Source organism: Stegodyphus dumicola, chromosome 12, assembly GCF_044657685.1.
Source record: "Stegodyphus dumicola isolate Sdum_Otavi_A_Nest chromosome 12, ASM4465768v1".
NCBI lineage: Eukaryota > Metazoa > Arthropoda > Arachnida > Araneae > Eresidae > Stegodyphus > Stegodyphus dumicola.
In genome coordinates this window covers 38,431,355-38,455,011 of record NC_140779.1, presented here as the reverse complement: position 1 = coordinate 38,455,011, position 23,657 = coordinate 38,431,355, and the positions used below count along the sequence as shown (strand labels likewise).

General features: G+C 33.9%; 1 protein-coding gene across 1 annotated transcript; it reads right to left on the bottom strand.

Moving 5' to 3' along the window:
• Window positions 1-8,523: 8,523 nt before the first annotated feature.
• Window positions 8,524-23,421, bottom strand: LOC118182882 (uncharacterized). Its single transcript, XM_035352272.2, has 2 exons — window positions 23,141-23,421; window positions 8,524-9,354 (listed from the first exon to the last, which is right to left on the bottom strand). The coding sequence occupies exon 2, from the start codon at window positions 9,351-9,353 to the stop codon at window positions 8,745-8,747; it is 609 nt and encodes a 202-aa protein (XP_035208163.1). The 5' UTR covers window position 9,354; window positions 23,141-23,421; the 3' UTR covers window positions 8,524-8,744.
• Window positions 23,422-23,657: the final 236 nt, after the last annotated feature.

Sequence of the window (23,657 nt, the reverse complement as noted above, 5' to 3'; positions counted from 1 at the left end):
CCTGGTTTCGAGTTTCAGTTTCCCAAAAGACAAAAATGGATGTAAAGTTCTTAAGATGTATTTTTGTTCAATGCCAAGCAATGAAAGAGTTAATTCAATTTCTAAGAACGATTAGGAAAGAATAAACCTGTTAATTCAGAATTTTACATTTTATTAAAAAAAAAAAGAGACTAAGCATTGGTGCAATGTTATTGAAAGAATTATATATGCCATCCAGTTTTTAGCCAAACAAAACTTAGCCTTCCATGATTCCAGTAACACATTATTTGCAAGAAATCAAATAGTTTTTTAAAGTGCATAGAAATTATCACAAAATTTTACCCTATCATGTCTGTTTATATTAAATTCAAACTGAAAAAATATGCTTCATTACCTTGAAGGTAAAATTCAAAATAAAACAATTAGCTTATTATTATTATAATTATTCTGAGAATGAAGTAAATGTAGAAAGCAAATTAAATTATTTCGAACGTTAGCCAAGAAACTATAAAAAGTGTAAAATTAATGTTTTTAACATTCATTAAAATAATGCTTAATTAATGTTAAAAACATTAATTGTAAAAATTGAATAATCGTAATGAAATTAAGTATGTATAATGTAATTAAAAAGCGAATTGGCTGAGAAAAAAAAATTTCAAGTTATAGTGGATGAATGTTATAATAATGTAATGAATAATTGAATGTAAAGTATAGAGTATGTTGAGAAAGTTTTTTTTTAATGGTCGGGCCATTGGCCTTCTGCCGCTACAAGGGCCAGAAATAGTGGCAATTTCATTATGTAAGCACCTAATAGGTGGCCGCCATTGCCTCCTAAGAAGGGGAAGACAGTTACAACCATGCCTTCTCCAGGATTCGAACCCGAGCTTCATCGTTGCAGCAGTTAAGGTCACTAAACACTCCACTGGCTGATTCAGAAACAGAGGCCCATAATTACCTCTGGTATTAATTGTTCCTTTTTCCCTCCACATATAATATAAACTTAGAAGGCTCTCTCTTTATAATTTTTCATATATAATTATTATTATTTTTTAAATATTTTATGGCGTGTGGTTTTAATTTTTTTAATATATGATGGAATGTTTTAATACAGTTAATAGAGGTCAGTGAGTATGTGGCGAAGAATTGATGTATAAATGTGCTTTTTCCATGCGAGATCAAGTTTTGAGGATGCATTGATGATTGAGTTGAGTTTGCGAGCGATACCAGTTGCTTTGCCGACAGCACTTGAGGTGTGGGGGTTCCAGGTGAGTGTTGTATTAAATCGCACACCCAAATAGGTTGCTTTGTTAACTTTCAGGATTTTATCATTAAATAGTGTGAGTTCAGTGGGTACGTTTTTCCTTCTATGTTGTCCGATAAGCAAAAGCTGTGATTTGGTGGCGTTGATACAGTTTCTCCAGGTGTGACGTCATTTCTCAATTTCTTGCATGCGCCCCTGTATGCATTTAATTGCATTGTCAGCATTTAAGGAACAGGACAGAATGGCTATATCATCAGCATAACATACTGTGATGCAGTTAATGTTATCGTCAAAAAGCGGGAAATCCATTGCATAAATCAGGTACAAGAGAGGACCTAAATCTGAGCCCTGGGCGACGACGGCCTGATTATGTGTGAGGGAGGAGCAGAAATTACCGTATATGATTGCAAATGTGCGATTGGTGAAAAAAGACTAAATTAATACAATCATCTCTCTGGTGACATTGAGAGGAAGCATTTTATAAATAAGCCCATTATGCCAAACGCGGTAAAAATCTTTGGCCACATCTAGGATAAGAAACGCCGTCGTCTGATATTTATGGATTGCAGAACTAATAAACTCCACTATCCTAACCAGCTGCATAAGGGTGGAGAGTCCTCTTCTAAATCCGAACTGCTGATCAGGCAGTGAGCTCAGTACTGAATCCAGACGTTTATAAATAATTCTTTCGAAAATTTTGCCTAGTGTTGGTAACAGGCTAATCGGACCGGTAGCTTTCTACCCGTGTAAGATCTTTCCCGGGCTTAGGAATAAAAATAATCGTTACATGTTTCCATGCAGTCGGGTAGTAGCTCAAATACAGGCAGGCGTTAAAAATCTGACATAGTTTGGGGATGTAGCGACTCGGTAAATTTTTAATCATTCTATTTCAGATATTGTCCTTGCCGGGTACTTTGCGTTCCATTATTTCAAAATTGCGATTATGCAATTTTGAAATAATGGTGTTTACTTCAGTGGGGACAGTGAAATTTGGGATGCTTCGAGCAGTGGGTTGGACTAGCCATCTTTCGATAGTGTTATTAACATGCTCTATAAAAGTAGGATCGGAAGGGTTTGTGTTTGGCTTAAATGGTTCTGTGAAGTGAACTCCGTGTGTTATGGAAGGGCGCTTTAAGTAGAATGAGTGGCTCACTGTGTTGCACTCATTCTACACTGGTGTGCAAAACTTAAGCAACAATAAAAATTTTAATCAGATAGCCATGAAATTGCAGAAAAGAGGTTCTTGCGATGAGTACAATGAACACGCAATTCAGTAGAAAGTTCATACGTATGCAAATGTCAGGAACAAAAAAACGTCACAGGCGACGTGAGCGTACGCAAAACACGTGCGGTCGGCGGGCTTAACTCAAGTCTACGATAAAAGGAAGGACGTAGATGCAATTAAAGACAGTCACTGCAAGTACAAGTGAGTTCTTTCGTGAAATATGGCTAGAAGAAATCACCTGGATGACTTCATACCTGGAAGAATGATGGAAAAGCTGGAGGAGGGGCATAGTGTGACCAGTGTAGCTGAAGAGTTTGGGATGAACAAAAGTGTCGTTTCGCGCGCTTGGAAAACCTCCCAAATCATAAGTACAACTGTTAGACAGGTTGGTGGTGGCTGTCACAGAAAAACAACTGCAGTGGATGACCGATATATCGTCCTGCAGGTAAAAAGAGCGCGAAACTAGTCAGCAAGCGCCATAGCTCAACAACTGTATACAGCAACGGGGCGACAAGTGTCGCGGTTTATTGTGTCCAGACGCCTTCACAAAGGTAGCCTATTCGTCCGCCATTCTTTATGCTGCATCCCTTTGAAAGTTGGCCATCGACGACACCGTTTAGAATGGTGCAAGGAGCACGAAAACTGCGCATCTCATCAATGGAGTAGTGTCCTATTTATGAATGAGTGCCACAAGCGATTCTCAACACCAGCTGATTTGGAGAGAGGTCGGTTTCATCCCAGTAATGGTTTCATTCCAGGATCCCAGGATAGTTTCATTCCAGTAACATCACGGTTATGGTGGTCCTGGAGATTTTATCTGGGGAGGCATTATGCTGAACGGGAGCACAGAGCTCCTTATTTACAACAGAGTTTCTGTAACCGGAGATCGCTATTGTCAGAGGGTGATCCTTTCCCATACGCGTCTGTTCTGTGGTGCCATTGGAGCAGACCGATTTTATGGATGACAATGCACGGCTACACCGGACTCCTGCTATTCAGAAGCTACCGAAAAGTGAAGATATCACTCGAAAGGATTGGCCAGCGTACTCCCCTAATTTAAATCCAATAGAACATGTGTGTGATGCTTTAGGGGGATGGCTTGCGGCAAGATTATATTCTCCGGGAACACCGAACAACTGAAACAGATAGTGATTGAGGAATGGACACTCTTACCTCAAGATCTGTTGGACAGTCTGGTGCTGAGTATGGAGAGACGGTGCGAAGCAACCATTGCAGTAATGGGAGGGCATATCCCATGCTAAGGACTATCTGCTTGTTGTGCTACTGTTTGCATTGTATTCATTTTTGTGCACCCATGGTTTCGTCATCTTTTAAATACAAACTGCTGTCTCACATTGCTGAATTTCATGTCTCTCAGAAGATTTCTCGTAGAGTTATGGCAAAAAGAACACCTGTTGATTAAATTTTGCACACCAGTGTAGTTGAAGCGCCCTTCTATGGCACACGAAGTTCTGATAGCCAAGCTTTAAGAAGTAGGAGCAGTAGTGTTGATTTGATTTGTATTGAATAAAATAAAAATGCATGCTAACCAGGAATAAAAAAGAAAACAATTGAATTCGGCCACGTCTGAAAGTTTCTGCTTTATGCATCCATCTGTCATGCCAATTTATTACAACGAGGTTCTTCCAGTTTAATTACATATATATGTATTATATTAGACATGTTGTGCCAAATTCTCATTCTTCAGAAATTTCTATTTCACATTATAGTAAGATATTGTCTAGTTCCTTTTTCACAGCTGAAAGGTCATGTTTCTGGTGTTTAAATATCATTGTACTAAGCTGTGTGTTGTATTACGTTTTAGATTTTTTTTATTAGATCAAGCATTTTTTAACTTGCTAATTTTAGCAAGTGCAAATGGAAATATCATTTCTTAATTGTTGCTAGCTCTTTCTGTCCAGTAAATTATCAAAATATTCATATTTACCTCTGAAGAATTATTTTTTTCATTCTGAATTATTCCATTTTTATCTCTTCAAAAAATGGTTAAAAGCTTAAAATTCCAAAAATTTTATTTCAGAAAAGAAAATTCTACTTTCATTTTTGACTGTCTTAGATGTCTATTATTTTTGAAGAAATTTTTGTGAAACTTTTTTTTTTTTTTTTTTTTAAAGTATGATTTCCTCCTTTCTTTTTCTTACTATGTATTCATCCACAGGACTTACTCAGTAGGTCCTAACTCTTTGAGTGTGATCACTTTTATCTGTTGATGGGATTTGTTGTCATTTTGAAAATAATAATTTGTTATTTGAAATAATGTGTATCATTATTTCTTTAATGATTTGAATATCATTCTGATGAATGGTATGTTATGAAAACAAAGAGTAAAATTTAATTTTATAAATCTAGTTAATAAGTTCTGTATAAATATTGTTCATGAGCATATAAAAAAATCCATCCTGCTCAGAAGGTTAAGTAACACTTTTTAATGTGTATCATTTTTCTCCTTGGTTACTACTTTCCAGTTTGTTTCAAACAGGCTTTTTTCAGTGGGCAATGTTTTCAGTAAAGGGGCTTAAGTACGAAGGAAAATTATAATCATCCCTAAGACGACCAGGTCATCTTAGTGAGGTGAAATTCAGCGCTAGTATTAATTTATGGTTTCAGAAATTTCGATCACTTTTACATATTTACTAACAGGGTTTGCTGTATTTCAAATAAGAAAACTAGTGAGTATAATAATGACCTATGTGCTCTGATTAATTTATGAAAATTGGATTAAAAGGGAAAATCAAAATGATCAAGCCATAAAACGTAAATAATCCGTAATCTGTTAGAAATCTAAAATTTAAATAATTAATTTAAAGTGCTATTTTTAACTCAAAAAGCACACAAGGCCAGCAAAACAGGTTACTTCTTAATTTGCATATTATAAATCATTGGTAGGTTGCATATTATTAATCATGTTAAGTCAATCATTATAATATTTAACTTTAGAGTGATAGCTTTAAGATTTCATGTTTGTGCATATGAGAACATGTGGAATATATTAACATTTTATTATTTTTTTTTATTCTTTTGAAATATATTACCCCCAAAATGTGGCAGACCTGTGAAGACTACAAGGTTATGATATTGATAGCTGATTAGTGACATTATTATCATTAACACACTTCAAAGGTTGCTTGCACATGCTTTATAATGATTTCTTGTATAAGGATCAGCTTTTTATACCACTTGCTTATCCATAATTTGAAACTGGAATTACTGCATTTAAGCATATTTTGCTTCGAACTGTTTCACATATCAAAAGAATGCTCTTATGGGAAAAAACTTAAATGTAGCTCTAAACGTTAAATTAATTTTGCTGATAATGGTCGAGAGAAATTAAAATTTTCTCTGCAGTAATTAATGACAAGTCCAAGGCAGCAGTTAATGACATGTCCAAGCCCATCCTCATGTAACCGACGGAACTGACCGAAATTATATTATCTGTTTCTGATAATACCTTCATTAAACATGTTTCTTTTTCATTCGTACTTTCAATTATTTTATTTATTCTAGCTTTTATTCTGTTTTTTAAATGGGTTTGAATTTGACTGTTTGGTTACTCTACCATTATAATATTATTTTTTTGTTTGTTTGGGTTTGGTATGCATTATAGAATTTGTCCTTTTCTGCTTTGTCTAAGGCGTTATCTGTATCGAAACTGTTGTTCGAGAATAGGTTTTAATATCTAACATATCTTTTGTTAATTAGAATGTGATCTATTTGATTGTTTCACCACCAAGAGATCTCTCTGTCATCTTATACATTATTTTATATTGAAGTAGTCTATTCACATTCAACTGCAAAAGGTTAAATCTTTATCTGTTAGGCATATTATGTCTATATCTTCAGTGATTAGTCTGAACTAAGCTTCGATTCCAATTGTAGCATTTCTATCACTTAGAATTATTGTAATATTTCTGAAGGAAGGTTATGAGTATAGTCTTAACATTTTAATCTTCCTTGGTGCATGAGTATTAAATAAGCTGAATTTGAAGGAAATTTATCTTGGACTAATTTTAAATTTTAGAGATTTTATCACGGATTTCTAATTATTTTGCTTAAAATAACAACAATAACCAAAAAAAATTTTTTTTTCTAGTATATCTACAGAAGATAGCGGTTCTACAGTTCTGCAACTCCACCTCCAAACCATCGAATCTCCGTGCATGCAGTTTAACAATATAATGTGTGGCTTATCTATCGAGAATTAAAGATTCTTCACTTAAGGATATGAAGGATAAATTTTTCATCCGCTAGTTCTCTTATTCTTAAAACATTTGCTAGGTCGTCTCTGAAAAAAATCAATCCAGAATTTCTTGAATAGCTGTTTTCCTTGATTAGGTGGCCTTGTTAGAAGCTGTGCTACAGCTGGTATAGCTCTCTGAGTCATTAATATACACAAACCTAAGCACTACGTTAAAGTCTTTCTGTTTGACTTGCTGGCTTAGGTGGCTATATTAATAGTTGTGTTACAGCTGATATAGCCTGAGTCATTTGTACAGGCAAACCTCAACATTACGTAAAATTAAGAATATCAGTATTTAAGAAAGTTATCTCTTAGTTCTGTTAGGATTTTAATAATAAATTATCAAATTGTGGTGCCTCCATACTCTACTACAGCCTGGTCCAACCCGCGGCCCTCTTATTCATTTTATTGGCACTTTGGCACTTGCCCTTCTTTATTGAAAAAAAAAAAAAAAAAAAAAAAGTTAGTTAAACAATTGGAAAAACAAAAGACCCTTCTTAGTGCTTTAAATAATAAATATAAATAATTCTATTAAATATTAAAAATTATAAGGCTCAGACAATGAAAACTCTTATAAATATTGTAAACTTAATAAGGGGAGGCAGAGCCCAGAGACGCAGAGCATTTATTGAATTTGCGAACAATTTGGAGGCTGAGTATACTGTCAAATGCAGAAAATTGTCTGCAATAGTTTTTTGGGTTGAGGGAAAAAAATTCTTGCGTTCCTCAAAAAAGAAAACATTGGGCATGAGTGTCAAGAAAAGTAGGAAGAAATCCAGTTTTTAAATAATCTTGCTCTTCTGAAAAATTTAACAACCAACTTAAAAGCTTTAACTACAACGCAGAAAACAAAATATATCCCAGCTTTATGGACATATTGAAGACTTTCGCAAAAAAACTTAATGTAATGCAAATTGCACTGAAAGCAAATAATACGGCACGCTTTCCATTTTGTCAGCAGTTGAAAGAAGAAAATGACACAAATTTTAGTATGTTTCATGAAATAATTACTGTTTTCAAGAAAGAGACCAGATTCCAGGATCTTAACTCCCTAAAAACAAAACTTTCATTGTTAAACAACCCCATGGAGACTGAAATAAATGAGGTGCCTTGCCACCTTCAAATGGAAATTTGTAATCTTCAGGTGGATTCATTCTACCAGACTAAAAAGTGTGATCTCACAGAACATTTCTAGAAACTGATTTTTAACGAACGTTTTCCTAAACTGCATAAATTCTCTTTGCAAATGTTATCGCTGTTTGGTAGTATATATGTGCGTGAAAGTGCTCTTTCTGCTCTCAAACAGTTAAATCAAAAACGAGAAATCACACTGAAAGTGCTTCACTGGAATCGAGCCTCAGATTTTGCCTTACCGTAATTAAAGTGGACATTGATACATTGGATATTGACTGGTATCAAAAAAGCAATGCCAATCATCACATTGATTTCTAGACTAAAATAAAGTGATATATTGAACTAGTGATTTATATGTAATTAATTTTCTTTCTTTAATGTCTCTGGCCCTCAATCTCCTATACCAACGTTTTATTGGCCCTCGGGTAGCTAAAGGTTAGACCACACTGCTCTGCTATATAATTAATTGTTCTATTTCTGAGAAAAATGTTACATCATTAATATTTTCCCACAGCATTATTAAATTTTATGGCATATTTAAAATCTGACTTCTGCAAATTTTTCAGTTTCCAGTCAGTTGCATCATCTGAGAATATGTCTATTAAATTTATATTTTAAAATTGTAATTTTAAAAATTGTTGTGAAAAAATGTAAATGGAGTAATAAATATGATTTCAAAATATTTATTTTTTTCCTGTGATACAAATTCTAAGATCTCAAGGTTTTGATGATCACAGATATCTTAATTTAATTTGCATAGATCGAAAGAGCTATTTTTTTTAACCTGATAATTTCAAAGTTGCGTTTTTAATTATTTTTTCAATCATGTTGTTGTAATCTGTTTATTGGATCATATTCAGTACAACTTTCTTCTAATGTCTATTTAGTTAAACTGATGAAGATTTACTAAAGTAAATTTCAGGTAGATGCTTTGATAGTCCAGTAGTCAAATGCTTGTATCTCATGGTATCATCTGGATTTAGAATGCGAACCCACTGAGCTAACAAAGGAACAATGTAACCATCTTGAGAATTTCCAAAAGAGCGTTTATCTCCGAAACCCCGCTTATCGCCAAATCCTCGTTTATCACCAAAACCTCTTTTATCTCCAAAGCCTCGTTTATCTCCAAAGCCTCGTTTATCTCCAAATCCACGTTTTTCACCAAAACCCCTTTTCTCACCGAAGCCTCTTTTCTCTCCAAATCCTCTCTTTTCGCCAAATCCTCTTTTTTCACCGAATCCTCTCTTTTCACCAAATCCGCGTTTCCAATCTCCAATTTCATCGATGTCTTGGTTGTCCATGTCATTTGCTGCGTGATTTTTCCAAAAGTGCTCGTTCGGTGGGTTGTCTTTAAGTATTAAAAATGAAGGATGCTGGTAAAGCTCTTGTCTACCATCGGAAGTCGTCATAAAATCGCTATCTTCTGCTCTGCAACAGCTTAGTTGAAGTTCTAGCAAACTAAGCAAAGCTAGCAAGAAGTCACACAGCTTTCCCATTCTATAATAAAAATACACAAAATTAAATTAAAATGCATATCGTGGTAAAAGTTTTATAAGAATACTAGTCACAATGCAAAGATAGACTAACATCGTTATAAAAATTGGAAGAATAAGTTAAATTTTAAACTACCGTCTTACAAACGGCAAAAATGTTTTAAATCATATGGAATTATTTAACAGTTTTTCAGATTTCTTAAGCAGTCTTCAACAATTTTGAAAAGGAAATTTACTATATTACTCTCAAGTTTATTCTGCAAATTTGATTAAAAAGATTTACAAAAGTGACTGGTTTGTATTTTCATTTTTTATTTGATTACAACATAGCCCATGAAAGAAAGCTATCTGCTTAAGATGAGCGGTGCTTTTATAAAGGACTTTATAAGGGAAACTATCTCTTATTCTCGTTACGCATGGGAAAAATCTTAAGACGCTCATGCAGTCAGTCTATTCGCCCGCATTCGAACCGTCTTGAGCACAGAAGACGTTTGCATCACTGAAGACATGCAATGGCCATGCATTCAAGTATGGAGAATGTCAGGCCATCGCTACCAAACAGATTTTTATTGTGTTGAATAACACTGTCAATATGCCTGTGTTGAAGGCATAGGATAGTATCCCTTATGATAGTAAGCCACCCTTAGAAATCGTGCATACAAATTCTTATAAAGTTATGTAGATAACATATTGCGAATAACTGTGTTATTCACAATGGCATGTTACTCTGGGATCGTTTTCCAACAAAATAATGCTCGAGCCCGTATACCTGGCATATCTCCAGGCTGCTACAACTCTACATTGGCCAGCAAAATCTTAGATCGTTTGACAATTTAACTAGTCGAGCAGATACTTGGGACGAAATTTAGCACAGAATGAATGGCATTATGAATATGCATCCTTTATTATCTTTCCGTACAGCATCATGATTCGCATCTATTTGAGGTTCCACAAATTACTAATTGTAACATTTAAGATACTAGCCATTAAATTATGCTAAGGTCTTCAAATTTCAATTATTTCATTAGCTACGGAGATGGTTTATGCATGTTTAAAAACTAAGCTAGCAGTAATGACCACTGCAAGATACGCATCTACGAAATGAAGGCTCCGTAAGCCAGAATGCTGAAATGCTAAACAAGATTGGCTTAATTGTGCAACAAGCCTGTTTCCTTCACTGTATTCCTCTTTATTTTATCGCAATACCAAACGTATAAATATATATGCACCTTTATCCCCCTTAACCGGTTTTCATTTTCGCAATCGGTAGTTGTAGTTATATACCTTCAATTACAGAAGTGTTTTAACGGATGAAAATATTCATAATTGGCAATGCCAAATTTAAAAAAAAAATTAACTTTTGACAAATAATGAAATCGAACTTTAATTTGGTCTCCCGATTCCTATACTTATATTTGGAAAAGTTATATCTTCGTTATGAAAAAATAAAGTTGTAAGAAGTTTAACTCCAGTAAGAGAAAAATTGACCGGGATATTTAATTTCAAAACTTGCAATTTTTTATGCCATTTTAAATTTGCTGTGAGGAATCTGTTAATTAAGTTAGAATAATTCAAGGAAATAAGCTTAAATGAAGTGCAACAAAAAGTATGTATAATTTAATAGGCCGTTCAAGGAGGTCATGTGGCGTCCATATCAGATGACTTTTTCCCTAATCATCTAGCAGCGGCCACTACTGCTAGCTTAGGTTTTAAACGTGCATAAACCATACCCATAGCTAACGAAATAATTAAAATGCTAGGATCTTAAATGCTGCCCTTCATATCTGATGAAAGTGGTATCATTAGAAAAGTATTTTTAATGATTATTGACAAATATTAATCATATTGTATAGAAAGATTATGCTTAACACCTAAAGAGCGAAATTTAAGTATAAAAGCAATTAATGTAGATTTTTAATATTTAAAATTTAACTAGTTAAAATTTAACTTGTAAGCTAAAATTTAAATAGCTTACAAGCTCACTGCTATCTTTTTTTTTAAATTTATTGTACTCAGCTCCTCCTTTAAGTTTGTTCAGCGCCCCTCTATTCTTAAAGCAATGTACTCGTATAAGATGTCTTTTGATTATAATGTGTTAGCATTGACTGAATACGAATACAATTTTTATTTTTATGTTGTACTTGGATTGTTTCAAATTATTAATTAAAACTCTTCATGCATTACTTAAACAGAATAACAATAATTAAAGATTTTTCAAAATTTTTGTAGAGATGAAGTTGCAAAACAAACAGGACTCCTGGGTGGCTGCACGAGCAGTTCTGTATATCAGGGGAATATAAAAATATACTAACTGAGAGTACTGGGTATCACAGAAAATGTGGATTTGAGGTCATATTTTTAGAATCTGAAATTAATAGTTTGTAAGTTTCGATACCTTGGCATAGCAGAACGAAATTGCATGCCATTTGAACCAACTTCGGTGGGTATAAATTGACATGATTTGGTATGATTCTTACAAAAATGCTCAATATTTATTTATATAATAAAAAGAACGTTTATTTATTATTATTATTATTTTAAGAATTGTATAAACAACTAAATTTTCCAAGAGTGTTCTTATTGCGCATTTAATTCTCAACTTCCTTTTAATGCTTCTCAAACTAGTAACACCCAAAGCTGCTTCAAGCTGCTTATACATATAGCTTCGGTAACACCTGCCAGCTCAGGCTTCAACTATGGGCGATTATGCTGAAGTTGAGGAAATATGATTTAATAACAGGTAAGGAAGATCAGCGCTTCATCTACTTTACATACGTAGAAATGACTTGAAGCTGCCGGTTCTATGAAAGAAAAATTAAGTTCTGTAGATGATGTTGCGTATTTATTCAAAGCGCTGCCATTTTAAATCATCATCTTTAAATTTCATCTTAAATCAAAGACTCACTTGGTCCAACCACATTAAAAGTGTCAAAAACAAGGCCATTGGTATCATGTGCAGATTTCTCCTTGTCATCGAAAAATACTCTAATCTTAGCTTGCGTACCAAAAGGCATATCTACACCACCTGCATTCGAACAGTACTCTGCTATGGTATACTGCTATGGAACAGTACCCTGCTTGGAATACGGTTACTCAAAATCAACTTCATCAACTGCAAATTGTACAGAACAAATTTTTGCGTATTATTGACTCCTACTATCTTATTCGTAATGAATTTTTGCTCAGAGATTTAAAACTTGAGACAATTCCAGAATATATCAAAAGATCCAATGAAAAATTATTTACCAAAGCCGTGCAATGTGACTTCGTAAATTATTCTCAAGTTTTTAATTATGAAATTCTCTTTGAAGATCGCAGCATCCGGCCTCTGGCAGCACACACCTTCATGGGCGGAGATGACAACTTTATCACTTAGCTCCCCAATTGGTAGCTGTTTATACATCTATCGCATCTGATTATTACTTGTTGTTTTTATGCTGTTTGAAAATGTTCTTTGGAAATTGAAGTAACTGAAGTTTTGTTGTATTGAACGTAGTTGTGCTGCATTTGTTGTGTTGTAATTTAGTAGTCTAGGTTGTTGTAGTTATTATTGTAGTGAATTTTTGTTGTATTTTAGTAGTATTGATTGCTGTAGTATTGTAGTTTTTTAAGTTTGTCATTGATGCCAGTATTTGTATATTGTATTTCTCTTATTGTCATTGAACCTGCATTGCCTTGAATCCTCCTGGAAATCTCTGCTCGCTCGTTCCGTCTTGAGAACTTCACTGATACGATTGTCTTGCTCCTTTTTGGCACTTCTCTCCTTCTCCTTTACTTCGTTTTCTCTTCTGAGATCGCTTCCACGTCCGGATTTTATTATGTCATGTGCCCTAGGGCTTGATTTTATGAACCGGCAACGTTGCTTTTTGCAATAGTTCGGTATAATATCGAGTCTAAGTCTAAATAAGATATGTTCTAGAACTTCCTTTTTAGTAATTTTAGCTAAATATACAGATGTTGCTTTAGATTTAACATATTTGAGTAAATGTGTTGCATCTTGATATGATCACATTATTACAGTAAAAGACATTTTGTGAAATATTTCTATGAAGGACTCAGAACAGCTGTTCTTCATGTTTCAAAAATATTTTATCTCTCCTTCTAAAAAATGATATTTTTAGTAAAGTAAAGAATACAACATAGCAATGAACTTCATTTTGTTACGACAAGGTATCCAAAATTTTGTTCGTACGTTTAAATTACAAAGTCCAACTAATCTTTTTATTCTTATCTGCACTCAGTGTCTGTAAACAGTTTGCTACTGTTTGAAATAATAGATGGTATGGTAAAACTTTCAGACATAGCGATAATTTGCTTCACGTCTGTCGGTGAGGGGAGTTTGAAACTATTTAACTTTTGCCAGATCAAGTAACCTCTCATAGGTACACTTGGAGAGGTTGACAAGTTAGAACATAGAGTACACAGAAACTAGAGAGAGCGTTGGTTTGCGTATTGACACAAATTTCTAATTGTTAGAAAGGATACTTAAAGAGAAGGAAATCGATATAAATTAGCCAAAATATCTGGGAAGGCTTCAAATTAAAAAGATGCATAAAATATTTTGTTGAGTGTTGTTGCTACAAACGTTTTGTAGCTTTTAATGTGTAATTATCCTAATTCTTACCGTGGTCACAAGATAAAACACAAAAATGTAAAAATTAATGTAAAACTTACTTTTCGCATCTAATGAGACTTAAAATAATTCAAAACAACTTATAATCTCTAGTGCTTTAGTAGCTTATTGGAACCTTAAAATATATTAACTAGGTTAAAACCCCTGGAACTCTACACGAAGCTACGACACTGCATCAGACAGAGTCCAACTAACTTTCAAAACCTGCTTTTTAACTGTGCCTACATCAGGCCTTTCAGGTTTGTTCTGATCAGCAGGTCTCTCTCTAGGCAAGCAGCCAGTCTTTTGTTATGAATCATGCTGATTATGATTTTACTTCTCATTTTAACCTATGCCGCTTGACATAAAATTTATCTGCTATTTACTAAACCTCTGGATTGAGTATGTGTTAAAATGAGACATTAAAAAAAATCAACATAAAGCTAACTGTTGATAAAACGCAAATAAAATGTCACTTCTTCCACATATGCCCAACTATTATAAGTGTAAAATATTTAATGCTACTTGATAAATTTCATAAAGTTTATTTTATTCTCAAACTTAATAATAATTATGTTAATTATGTTTAATAATAATGCATTCAACTTACGGATCTGTTTTACTTTTAGGATGGTATTATAAAAGTGAAGTTCAGGTATAGATAATATTTTTAATTGAATTTATTTAGTTCCCATTTGCTAATAGGTATCTTAATTGTTTTCATTAATGGTCCTTAAAAGTCTTTAATTTCCGTGTGTAGAAATGGGTACGAACCCTGAACAGGCATCACAAAATTGGCTACAAATTTCTAAATGACAGGTGTGAATTTTTCAATACATACTGCATTATCAATACTAGATAGTTTCAGAAAGTGTTAGAAACTTCGCCTATAAACTTTCCACTTTGTTTGTTATCTACGCTGGTGAAATAAATTAAAATAATTTTCATATTTGATCTACGATCTCCAGAACTACTTGATAGATTTTAATAAAATTTGGTGTCGACATAGGTTGATATAATACAAACAAAATAAACATTGAACAGTTATAATGGACACACATGTTCGTGTGTAACACTCATGGGAGTCTGAAGGTCTGAAACAGCGGTTGCAGAAGACACAAAAGAAATGGATTAATAGGGTGTATGGTCCCCTCTTACAGCCATACAGGCTTCACAGCGTGATGCTATACTGAAAATAAGGCAGTTTATCAGTGCCTGTGGCAAATAGCCCCACTCATTCAGCAACGCTGTTTTCAGTTCCTGGATGGTTCTCGGAGGGGTGTTGCGAGTTGCAATTGCCCTCCTCCGAGCGTCCCAAACATGTTCTATAAGGTTGACGTCTGGAGACCTGGCTGGCCAATCCATCCGGCGAATATCCTCACTCTCGAGAAATTCGTCGACCAGAAGAGCTCTATGTGGCCTAGCGTTATCGTCCTGTAAGATGAACTCGGGACCACTGCACCCCGGAAAAGGCGAACATAGGGCTCCAAGATCTCATCCCTATACCTCACACCAGTCACAGAGCCTCTGTCAAAGACGTGGAGAGGTGTGCGGCCATCCAACATGACGCCCAGACCATTACACCGCCACCGTCATAATTGTTGATTTCGCAAACATCGGAGGGTAGGTAGCGTGTCCCTGGCTCTCTCCATATAAAAGTACGGCGAGAATCGTTATTTAGGCTAAAACGGGACTCGTCGGTGAACAGAACGGTCACTTATCACTCCAATCACTGTGCTGCTTGCATCATGCTAATTGGACTCTCCTGTCCGTACACGTGAGCAGACGCAAACAGCCGGTCTTCCGGAAAACAGCCCTCTCTCATTCAGTCTTTTGGAAACAGTCACCCCCGCTACACCGGCTCCTGTGGCTGCATACAGGTCCCGAGAGACTTCCTGAGAAGCTGTAGCCCCTCTGCTACGCCTCGCTAAAATGGACAAATACCGATCTTCTCTGGCCGTCGTGGCTCTTGGACGACCTTGCCCAGGCTTTCTCTAGATGGATCCAGTATCCTAGAACTGTTTCCGTAGGTTACACACGACGCTGGGCGTTAAATTAAACTCTCTGCATATCTGGACTTGCGATTGGCCTGGCTCTAGCTTCCTCACATCTAAACGTTGGTATTTACTCATTTTTACTGTTCCGATGTGAATTTAACCGATTGCTGCAAGATAACACGAAGAAATTCGCCGAGGTGTGCTAGCGAACGCAATTCGTCTTTTACCCTTCACGCGGTTATCACGCCTGTTTTTCTGCTGGCTCCGCCTATACACACGTGTACGCTTATGTATTTGCCGTACAAGATTTGCATATAGAAGCAGTGGTTTTTCCTTCAGTTCAGTTCTTTTCATGCAATTTGATAAAATATGCAAATACTCTTAATTTATTTCACCAGTGTACTACTGGAGCTTGTTTTATAAATACAAGTAAATACTTTTAAATGTTTCAGAGAAGACAATGATTTATTTTAAATTTAATTTAGAACTAATTTCTAATGTTTAAAATTTGTTTTCATGATATTACTATAAAATCTTAGCATGATAACAAATAAGGTTCAATGAAAAACATAAATGTGACATTGCCTTTTTTATGCACAAAAAATCATCAAAAGATTCATTTTAATTCGTAAACAATATCATTTAGAAAGTGATATTAAAAAAGTATTCCTAGTTGTCATAAATTTCGAGATTTGCATACAAAATTGTGAAATATACATGTGACAACAGAAAAAAAAACTTTATGTCCTATATATATATATATATATTACAGCACGTTGATTAACAAAGTTTATTGAATTTATAATTTTATTGTGAAAGTACTTTACTGTTCCATTTATGGAATGGTTTTACTCCGATATTTTCAACGACGATATTTTTAAACTGAGAAGTTTTTGAACCGCTTTATTTTCGACCACGATATTTTGTACCACGATGTTTTAGAACTGCGATGTTTTCTTTTTGCTTTATTTTCTCCCACGATGTTTTGTACCACGACGTTTTTGCCTTGCGTTGTTTTCTCCGCGACGTTTCATCCGCAATGTTTTCGGCTGTAACCGTCTTACATGAACCCAAGATCCGTGGAAGTTCTCATCGGTGCAGAAAGACTTAGCGGGTGCAAAGCAAGACATCTCTCTACTTTGTCTGTCTGTCTTCTAGGGAGTCTGTTCTGTGAACTATGGCCACGGAGTATTATACTTCGTCAAGGTTCTTTAATATACTAATATACTTTAATATACTTTAATATACTTTGTGACCTTGGCCTGAAACACTGAAGTGGGCTAAAGGAAACCTGCTCTCACTTCCAAGTGTGCCGTTACTTAATGGGTGCTGTCGATTCTTCTCGAACATAGAGGCAGTGGCTTCCATTTTCTGACACAATCTTTGTGTATAAAGAGCTTCTCTTGTATAAAAATGCGCAAGAAAACGTCTTTGCGTCACTACCAAGCTCGTCTTTTCTTCAAAAAACATTACAGTTTTCATCTTCTATTGGACACTTAAGAGGCCATTCCCCGCCGTCTTGCAGATTGCCGTTTCGCGGCAAATGATGTCCGATATTGACTTCTTCTGATATTAGCCAGATTTTCCATGAACGAAAGCATCCGAATAGCATTCAATATATAATATTTAAAATTTTATGGGGTGATTGAATGGTATGAAATTTCATATCGATACAGATATGTTATTAATCTTTCAGTACATGGATGCAGACACAATGCACTAACACGCAACTGTACAATTACAAATATTTACACAATTGTAATGCAGCTTTTACGGGCATTAGAATTAGATACTAATTCCTAACTTGCGTGTATATATTCGGATATAGCTACGCTATAGAGATATAATGTACAAGTGCGGAACTAGTAGTAAAAAAAAAAAAAAAAAAAAAAAAATTAAATTAAAGCAACATGGTAGAAAAAGCATTAAAGCAACATGGTTACTCAAGCAAAAACTCAACATTTAGAATTAATATTGCTACAGATCAAGATACTATATTAATGCAACTCTAAACTGTAATTTGTCATGTCTTTCATTTGACTACTTAGCTTAATCTATACAAGAATCAATATGATTTATCACCGCTATAAAATAAAGAAGCTATAAGTCTGAAACAACAAGTAAATAGTGGCGACTAAAAGTGTAATTGAACCATAACTTGTAAAAATAAAGTGCGACTCAATAAGGTGAAGAATTGTTAACTCGCGAATTAATACAAAAGTTGGCCTGAGGCTGCTAAACAGTTTACAGATTGTGTACCTAATCAACCATACACTTCTAAGCTAAGTATTCTAATACTTAAGAATACTTACTAAAGGCTCGCAATTCACCTGTCATCGATTAGCGCAGAAGCAACTTCCATAAAGCGACGAGCAATCAATTTCTCAGTCAGGAATTAGTATGGTTAGTGTTTGACAAAATTTAATAAACTACCCTATTTGAATTTATTGTAGTATCACTGTAGTATCACATTAACTTCTCAACTGATTAAATTATTGTAATTGAAATCAAAAAGAAGAAAGCGATGTAAAAAACTTAAAAATTAAATGTTTGTAAATTAACATAATTATCACATCAACACCAATAAAAATAGCTTGTTTAAAGGCTTTTAGAAAACATTTGGTGCCTAGCATGGTTGACCATCAAGTCTGTAGTGATATTATGGGGAAAAGATTAAAGAAAAAGGATGCGATGCAAAGTTAATTTTAAATGAAAAAACGGCAAAGCAACATTTTCCCTCCTGCTTATGAATATTTGCAGCTAAACTGATAACCCGAATTAGACTTACAAACATTATTTTTAAAGCAAAATAGTTATTTCATATTCAGAATAATCTTTCTGAGCCTATTGTTGTTTCAAATGGGCTCAGACAGGGTGATGCACTGGCCTGTTTGTTTTTTAACCTTGCCCTCCAAAAAATCATAAAAGATTCCAACATTAATACTCATGGAACTATCTTTAACAAGTCTGTCCAGATTTTTGCGTTTGCTGACGATATTGGCATAGTCGCACGCACTACGAGTCACTTAGGCTTTTACATCTCTAGAGGCTGCAGCCAACAAAATGCATCTAGCAATCAGCCAAAATAAAACTAAATACATGCCATGTGGTAATAACAGCAGCCCCTATTTTGAAATTGGGAATTACAAATTTGAAACTGTTAGCAAATTTAAATGTTTAGGATCAGAAGTTAATACTCTCAATGATTTAATGCCCGAGATCCGTAGTAGAGTCACAGATGCTAACCGACGTTTTTTTGGTCTCAAAAAATACTTGAAGTCTAACTTCACTGGCAGAAAAACGAAGATTTTAATTTACAAAAGCTTAATCAGACCCATTCTTACATACTCTGCTGAGACCTCGGCAATGACAGGAAAAGCTAAAAGTATCATTTCTGTCTTTGAAAAAAGAATTTTGAGAAGTATTTTTGGTGGCATAAAATGTAACAATATCTGGAGAAGAAGATTTTACTCTGAACTCTATAAATTATTTAAAGAAATAGATATAGGAAAATGTACAAGGATTCAGAGAATTAAATGGACAAGACACCTGTGCAGAATGGATGAAAATCGAGTAACTTAAAAGATCTTCTCCGCCAGACCATTCGGCATCTGGAAAAAGCGGGAGACCTAAACTTAGGTGGCTCGACTGTTTGGAAACAGACTTTTAAGAATTTTAAAAATAACCACTTGGATTGTCCTTGGCCAGGGATAGAAGAGCTTGGAATTCGATTCTGAGGAAGGCAAGAGCCCATCCTGGTCTGTCTGGCCATTGAAAAAGAAGTTATTTCATAAACAAACATTATTTTTAAAGCAAAATAGTTATTTCATAATCTCTCTTCATGGTAGCCATGCTCATCTACACATACTCATGTAATTCATAAAGTAATGGATTACTTGCCCGCTTAATACTTGGAAATAAATTGTCTGGAGTAAGTTTGAACAACAAGCTTAACAGAGTAGCAACAAAAGAAATCACTTTTTTTTTTTCATAAGCAGGAGATTTGCATTTGTACAGAAATGTAAATGAGTTAGAGAGTATTTAAGCTTCAGCTGAGATTGTTTGGTTTGTAGGTCAAAACGTATTTCTGCCTCTTGAAGCCACTTTACTTAGTTTTTCCAGCTCTGATAAGTTTATATTGCTTACGTTATAGCTGCCGTCACTTCAATTGTTACGCCGGTCAGAAGTTCTGAGCTAACTTAGTTTTATATTAAATCGTGTAGACCTTTACGACTAGGTTAAGTTTCAAATTTGGAATCTGACTGTTACTTTAAGTTGCATGACAAGTGGTGATTGATCTTCTGAGCTCAATAAGTGCGGATATTTATTGGATAAAAAGGTTTGTTTTAGATCTTTTCAAGACTCTAACTCATTTGAGACAAGCATAATTCGCTTAACGTGTGTTAGGAGTTTAATACTAGTTTATGCTTCCCAAAGCAGTCAAACTCTGTATTCTAAATCTCTCCATTTATTCTTTAATCCTGAAGAAATGGCAGACTCAATTACAGCAACTGAAGCGTCGATTGATTAACAGAAGCGAATTTTTAGCTGTGGTCTCGAACGGTTGAGATTCCTCTCTTACGATGCAGTTGCCTCATCTTACTTACAAGCGAATTAAACTGGATTATAATGACTCGGAACACGATAAAAGCTTTCTTTCAAATTTTAATTTACATAAATTTTTATTATTAGTCCAAAGGGACTTTGTCCGTGAAGGACTATTGTTTTCGTTTTCGATTTTGCGTTGAATCATTATAAATGTCCTTTCACTTTTCAAACTGTTGCCACCAAATGTTAGAGTCCTGCATTATATTTGAAGAAATTAATGAAAAATCTGCATAAAAGTATGTATATTTCTCGCATTGTGATAAAACAACGGTACATAGACACATCGAATTTTGAAAGACGTAATCCCCCTGCGAATATGGGCATGTGGAAGACCAAATTAAATATTCGGAATTTGCTTTAATATCGATTTCATATTTTGTAAAACTTTAACTAATTTTTGATTAACAAGCTCAAAGATTTCAAAGCGAGCAATGGCAATGCTCTACGGGGGGGGGATCCTTTTTATCTCCAGCGCAAAGGAACTGTGTCTGGGAGATTCTAAAGATATGCTCATTTTAAAATTATTTTGCGACATTGCTATTGAACTGAATTTTATGGATTAATTGCAAAGAACATGATATTTAATAAATAAAGGTAACACACGAAACGTTAAAAAAACGCCCCTTTGGACGTAATTTAAAATCTTAAAGCTTTCAGAATTTTTTTTTAAATATTTAAAGGCTCTATATATAAACTAAAATGATTAAAATTTAAAACATTAGTGGCATGGGAAGAAGAAATGAGGCTTGACGAAAAGGATAATCTTGTTTTCGCTATTATAATTTAAAACCTTTCGTAGTGCTCTTGTCGTAACAGCCACATGTAGCACTATTGAGATGAGTATTAAGTTATTAAGTGAGTTAATTAAGTAAACCTTGCCCAAAAAAAATAAATGGGTCAGTTGGTATATCTATCGTACTGGACCGATTGTCAAAATTTAACTTGGCTTTCTATGTGTCGAAACGCGACTTAGGATGTATACTAGATTTATATATAGCATTATTCTAACATAGGTATTTTGACAATTGGACTTTTTCTGAAATAACATACCAATTTTTCCCCATATTTCGATTCTACGACTCAAATTATGCCTAGATATTAAATTTTGTAAATTTTGGTGAGAAATTTAAAAATTTATCTTGGCCCATTTTGTTTCAGCTTGCGCCAAGAATAATTCACTTGGCGAACTTCTTAATTTATAGCAACCTATTTTTTCTGTCCTTTTCCATTGTAATGAAAGGAAAAAAGGTCGTTTGACGTTATCGCTTGTAACTAATATGCCAAACTTCAAAACGCGTCAAAATGTAAATTCACGTATATCTCAGGAAATTTTGGATTAAAAAAATAATTTTTTGCAGGTATACTTATAAATACATCTACTTTAAGAAGAGGGTAAAAACTTTATTGGTTGTAATTCAAAATATTTTTCGAAAAATTTATAAAAATTATTTAAAACACAAATTTTTAAAATAAATCATAAAAATGGGCGATTTTTATATGGAATGAACCTAAATTTCGAAATGTGAACGAAAAAATCAAATAAGTTTAATAAAAAAGGAGATTTTAATAAATATTTACCAGATTCAATTAACACGGAGGAACTAAAATTTGGAGAGCTAATTTTTTAATAACTACTCGTGTGATTTTTACAAAACTTGACACTTTGTCATAATTTGAGTAGTAGAATAGTAATATGAGAAAAAATAGTATGTTATTTCAGAAAAAGTCCGATTTTATGTTAAAACACCTATATGAGAACAATGCTATATATAAATATAATACATAGCCTAAATCGCGCTTTCAATACATGAATAAAGCAAGTTGAATTTCGTGAATCGGGCCAATAGATCGGGAGATATAGAACTGCTTGCTAGCAATTGCAACTGTATTTATAACTGTAACTTTATAATCCACTTAAGTAATCTTTTATTGTATCATAGATAGTTATTGCCTTGAAATAATCCAGAAAAATCAAGTCACACGAATTTCATGTGGAAGATAGATTAACAAATTCTTTTGGAAACTTCACATCAGATTAATAATAATAAGAATCAAACAATAGTTACAAATAATGAAGTGGAAGTAATGTTAGTTTGAGAAACATAACAGTTAAAAGCAATATAATAATGACACAATAAAACAGCAAATTTCTCCGCTATTATAAGGCGAACACCTACAAGCACATTACTTCACAAATTAAAGTAAATTTATCTACTTACTATAACCACTTGAAAAGTAAATTTCGTGGTGGAACGTAAAATATCATTTTACTGATATGAATGTAAAATTTAATAATATGTCTAATTATTCAAGCGTTAGAAATTCGATAGACTTATCGAAGATATATCTATTTATAGATTTTATAATTAATAAGTTTGATCTTTAAATTAAAAAATATATCTACTTTTAATCAACATAAATAATTAACTAAACAACTGCTAAGAGGACTGTGTATTAATTATGCAAATGAACACGAAATACTGACAGAATTATGTCCTGAAAACTCTGACCCTGATTCCGTGTTATCAGAAAATTATATTGGCATACAAATAAAATATTTAAAAGGTACTTACTTGGATTTCTTTGTTGTGGTGTTGAGACTATAATAAACTGAAGTGGAATATTGTCGAGAATAACACCCTTTATATAACAATGATCGAATTACATTGGCGAAAGACTCTGACGTCACCTTGAGCAGGATTAAAAAATAATTTACTGCAAAATTTATTTCATTCTTTCACATTTTGAACTTCAGAAGGTTGACATAATATTAAAAATCTGAAATTCAATCAATATGTAAATCCTTTCAGCTCTGGGTTGATTGCTTTTCATTCCCCAAAGACGAACGATTTCAGTTACCTATTAAAAGAGTTCTAAAGTTAGATGCATCATATTTGCTTCCTATTCGAGGTTTGTAAAGAAGTTAAAAATGGAATCTTATCTGAACTGTTATTTCTTTAGCGGATTAAATATAAAAGTATACATAGTTACAAAATAATTAATTGGCAGTGGAACTTCCTTATTCTATTTGCTTATTTACTTTATTTTGCGCTTTGAAAACAACCGAAGAAAATAAGCTCAATAGTTTTA

Bases quoted from the DNA above. Each gene is read 5' to 3' on its own strand.
- LOC118182882 (XM_035352272.2), bottom strand. From the start codon at position 9,353: ATGGGAAAGCTGTGTGACTTCTTGCTAGCTTTGCTTAGTTTGCTAGAA.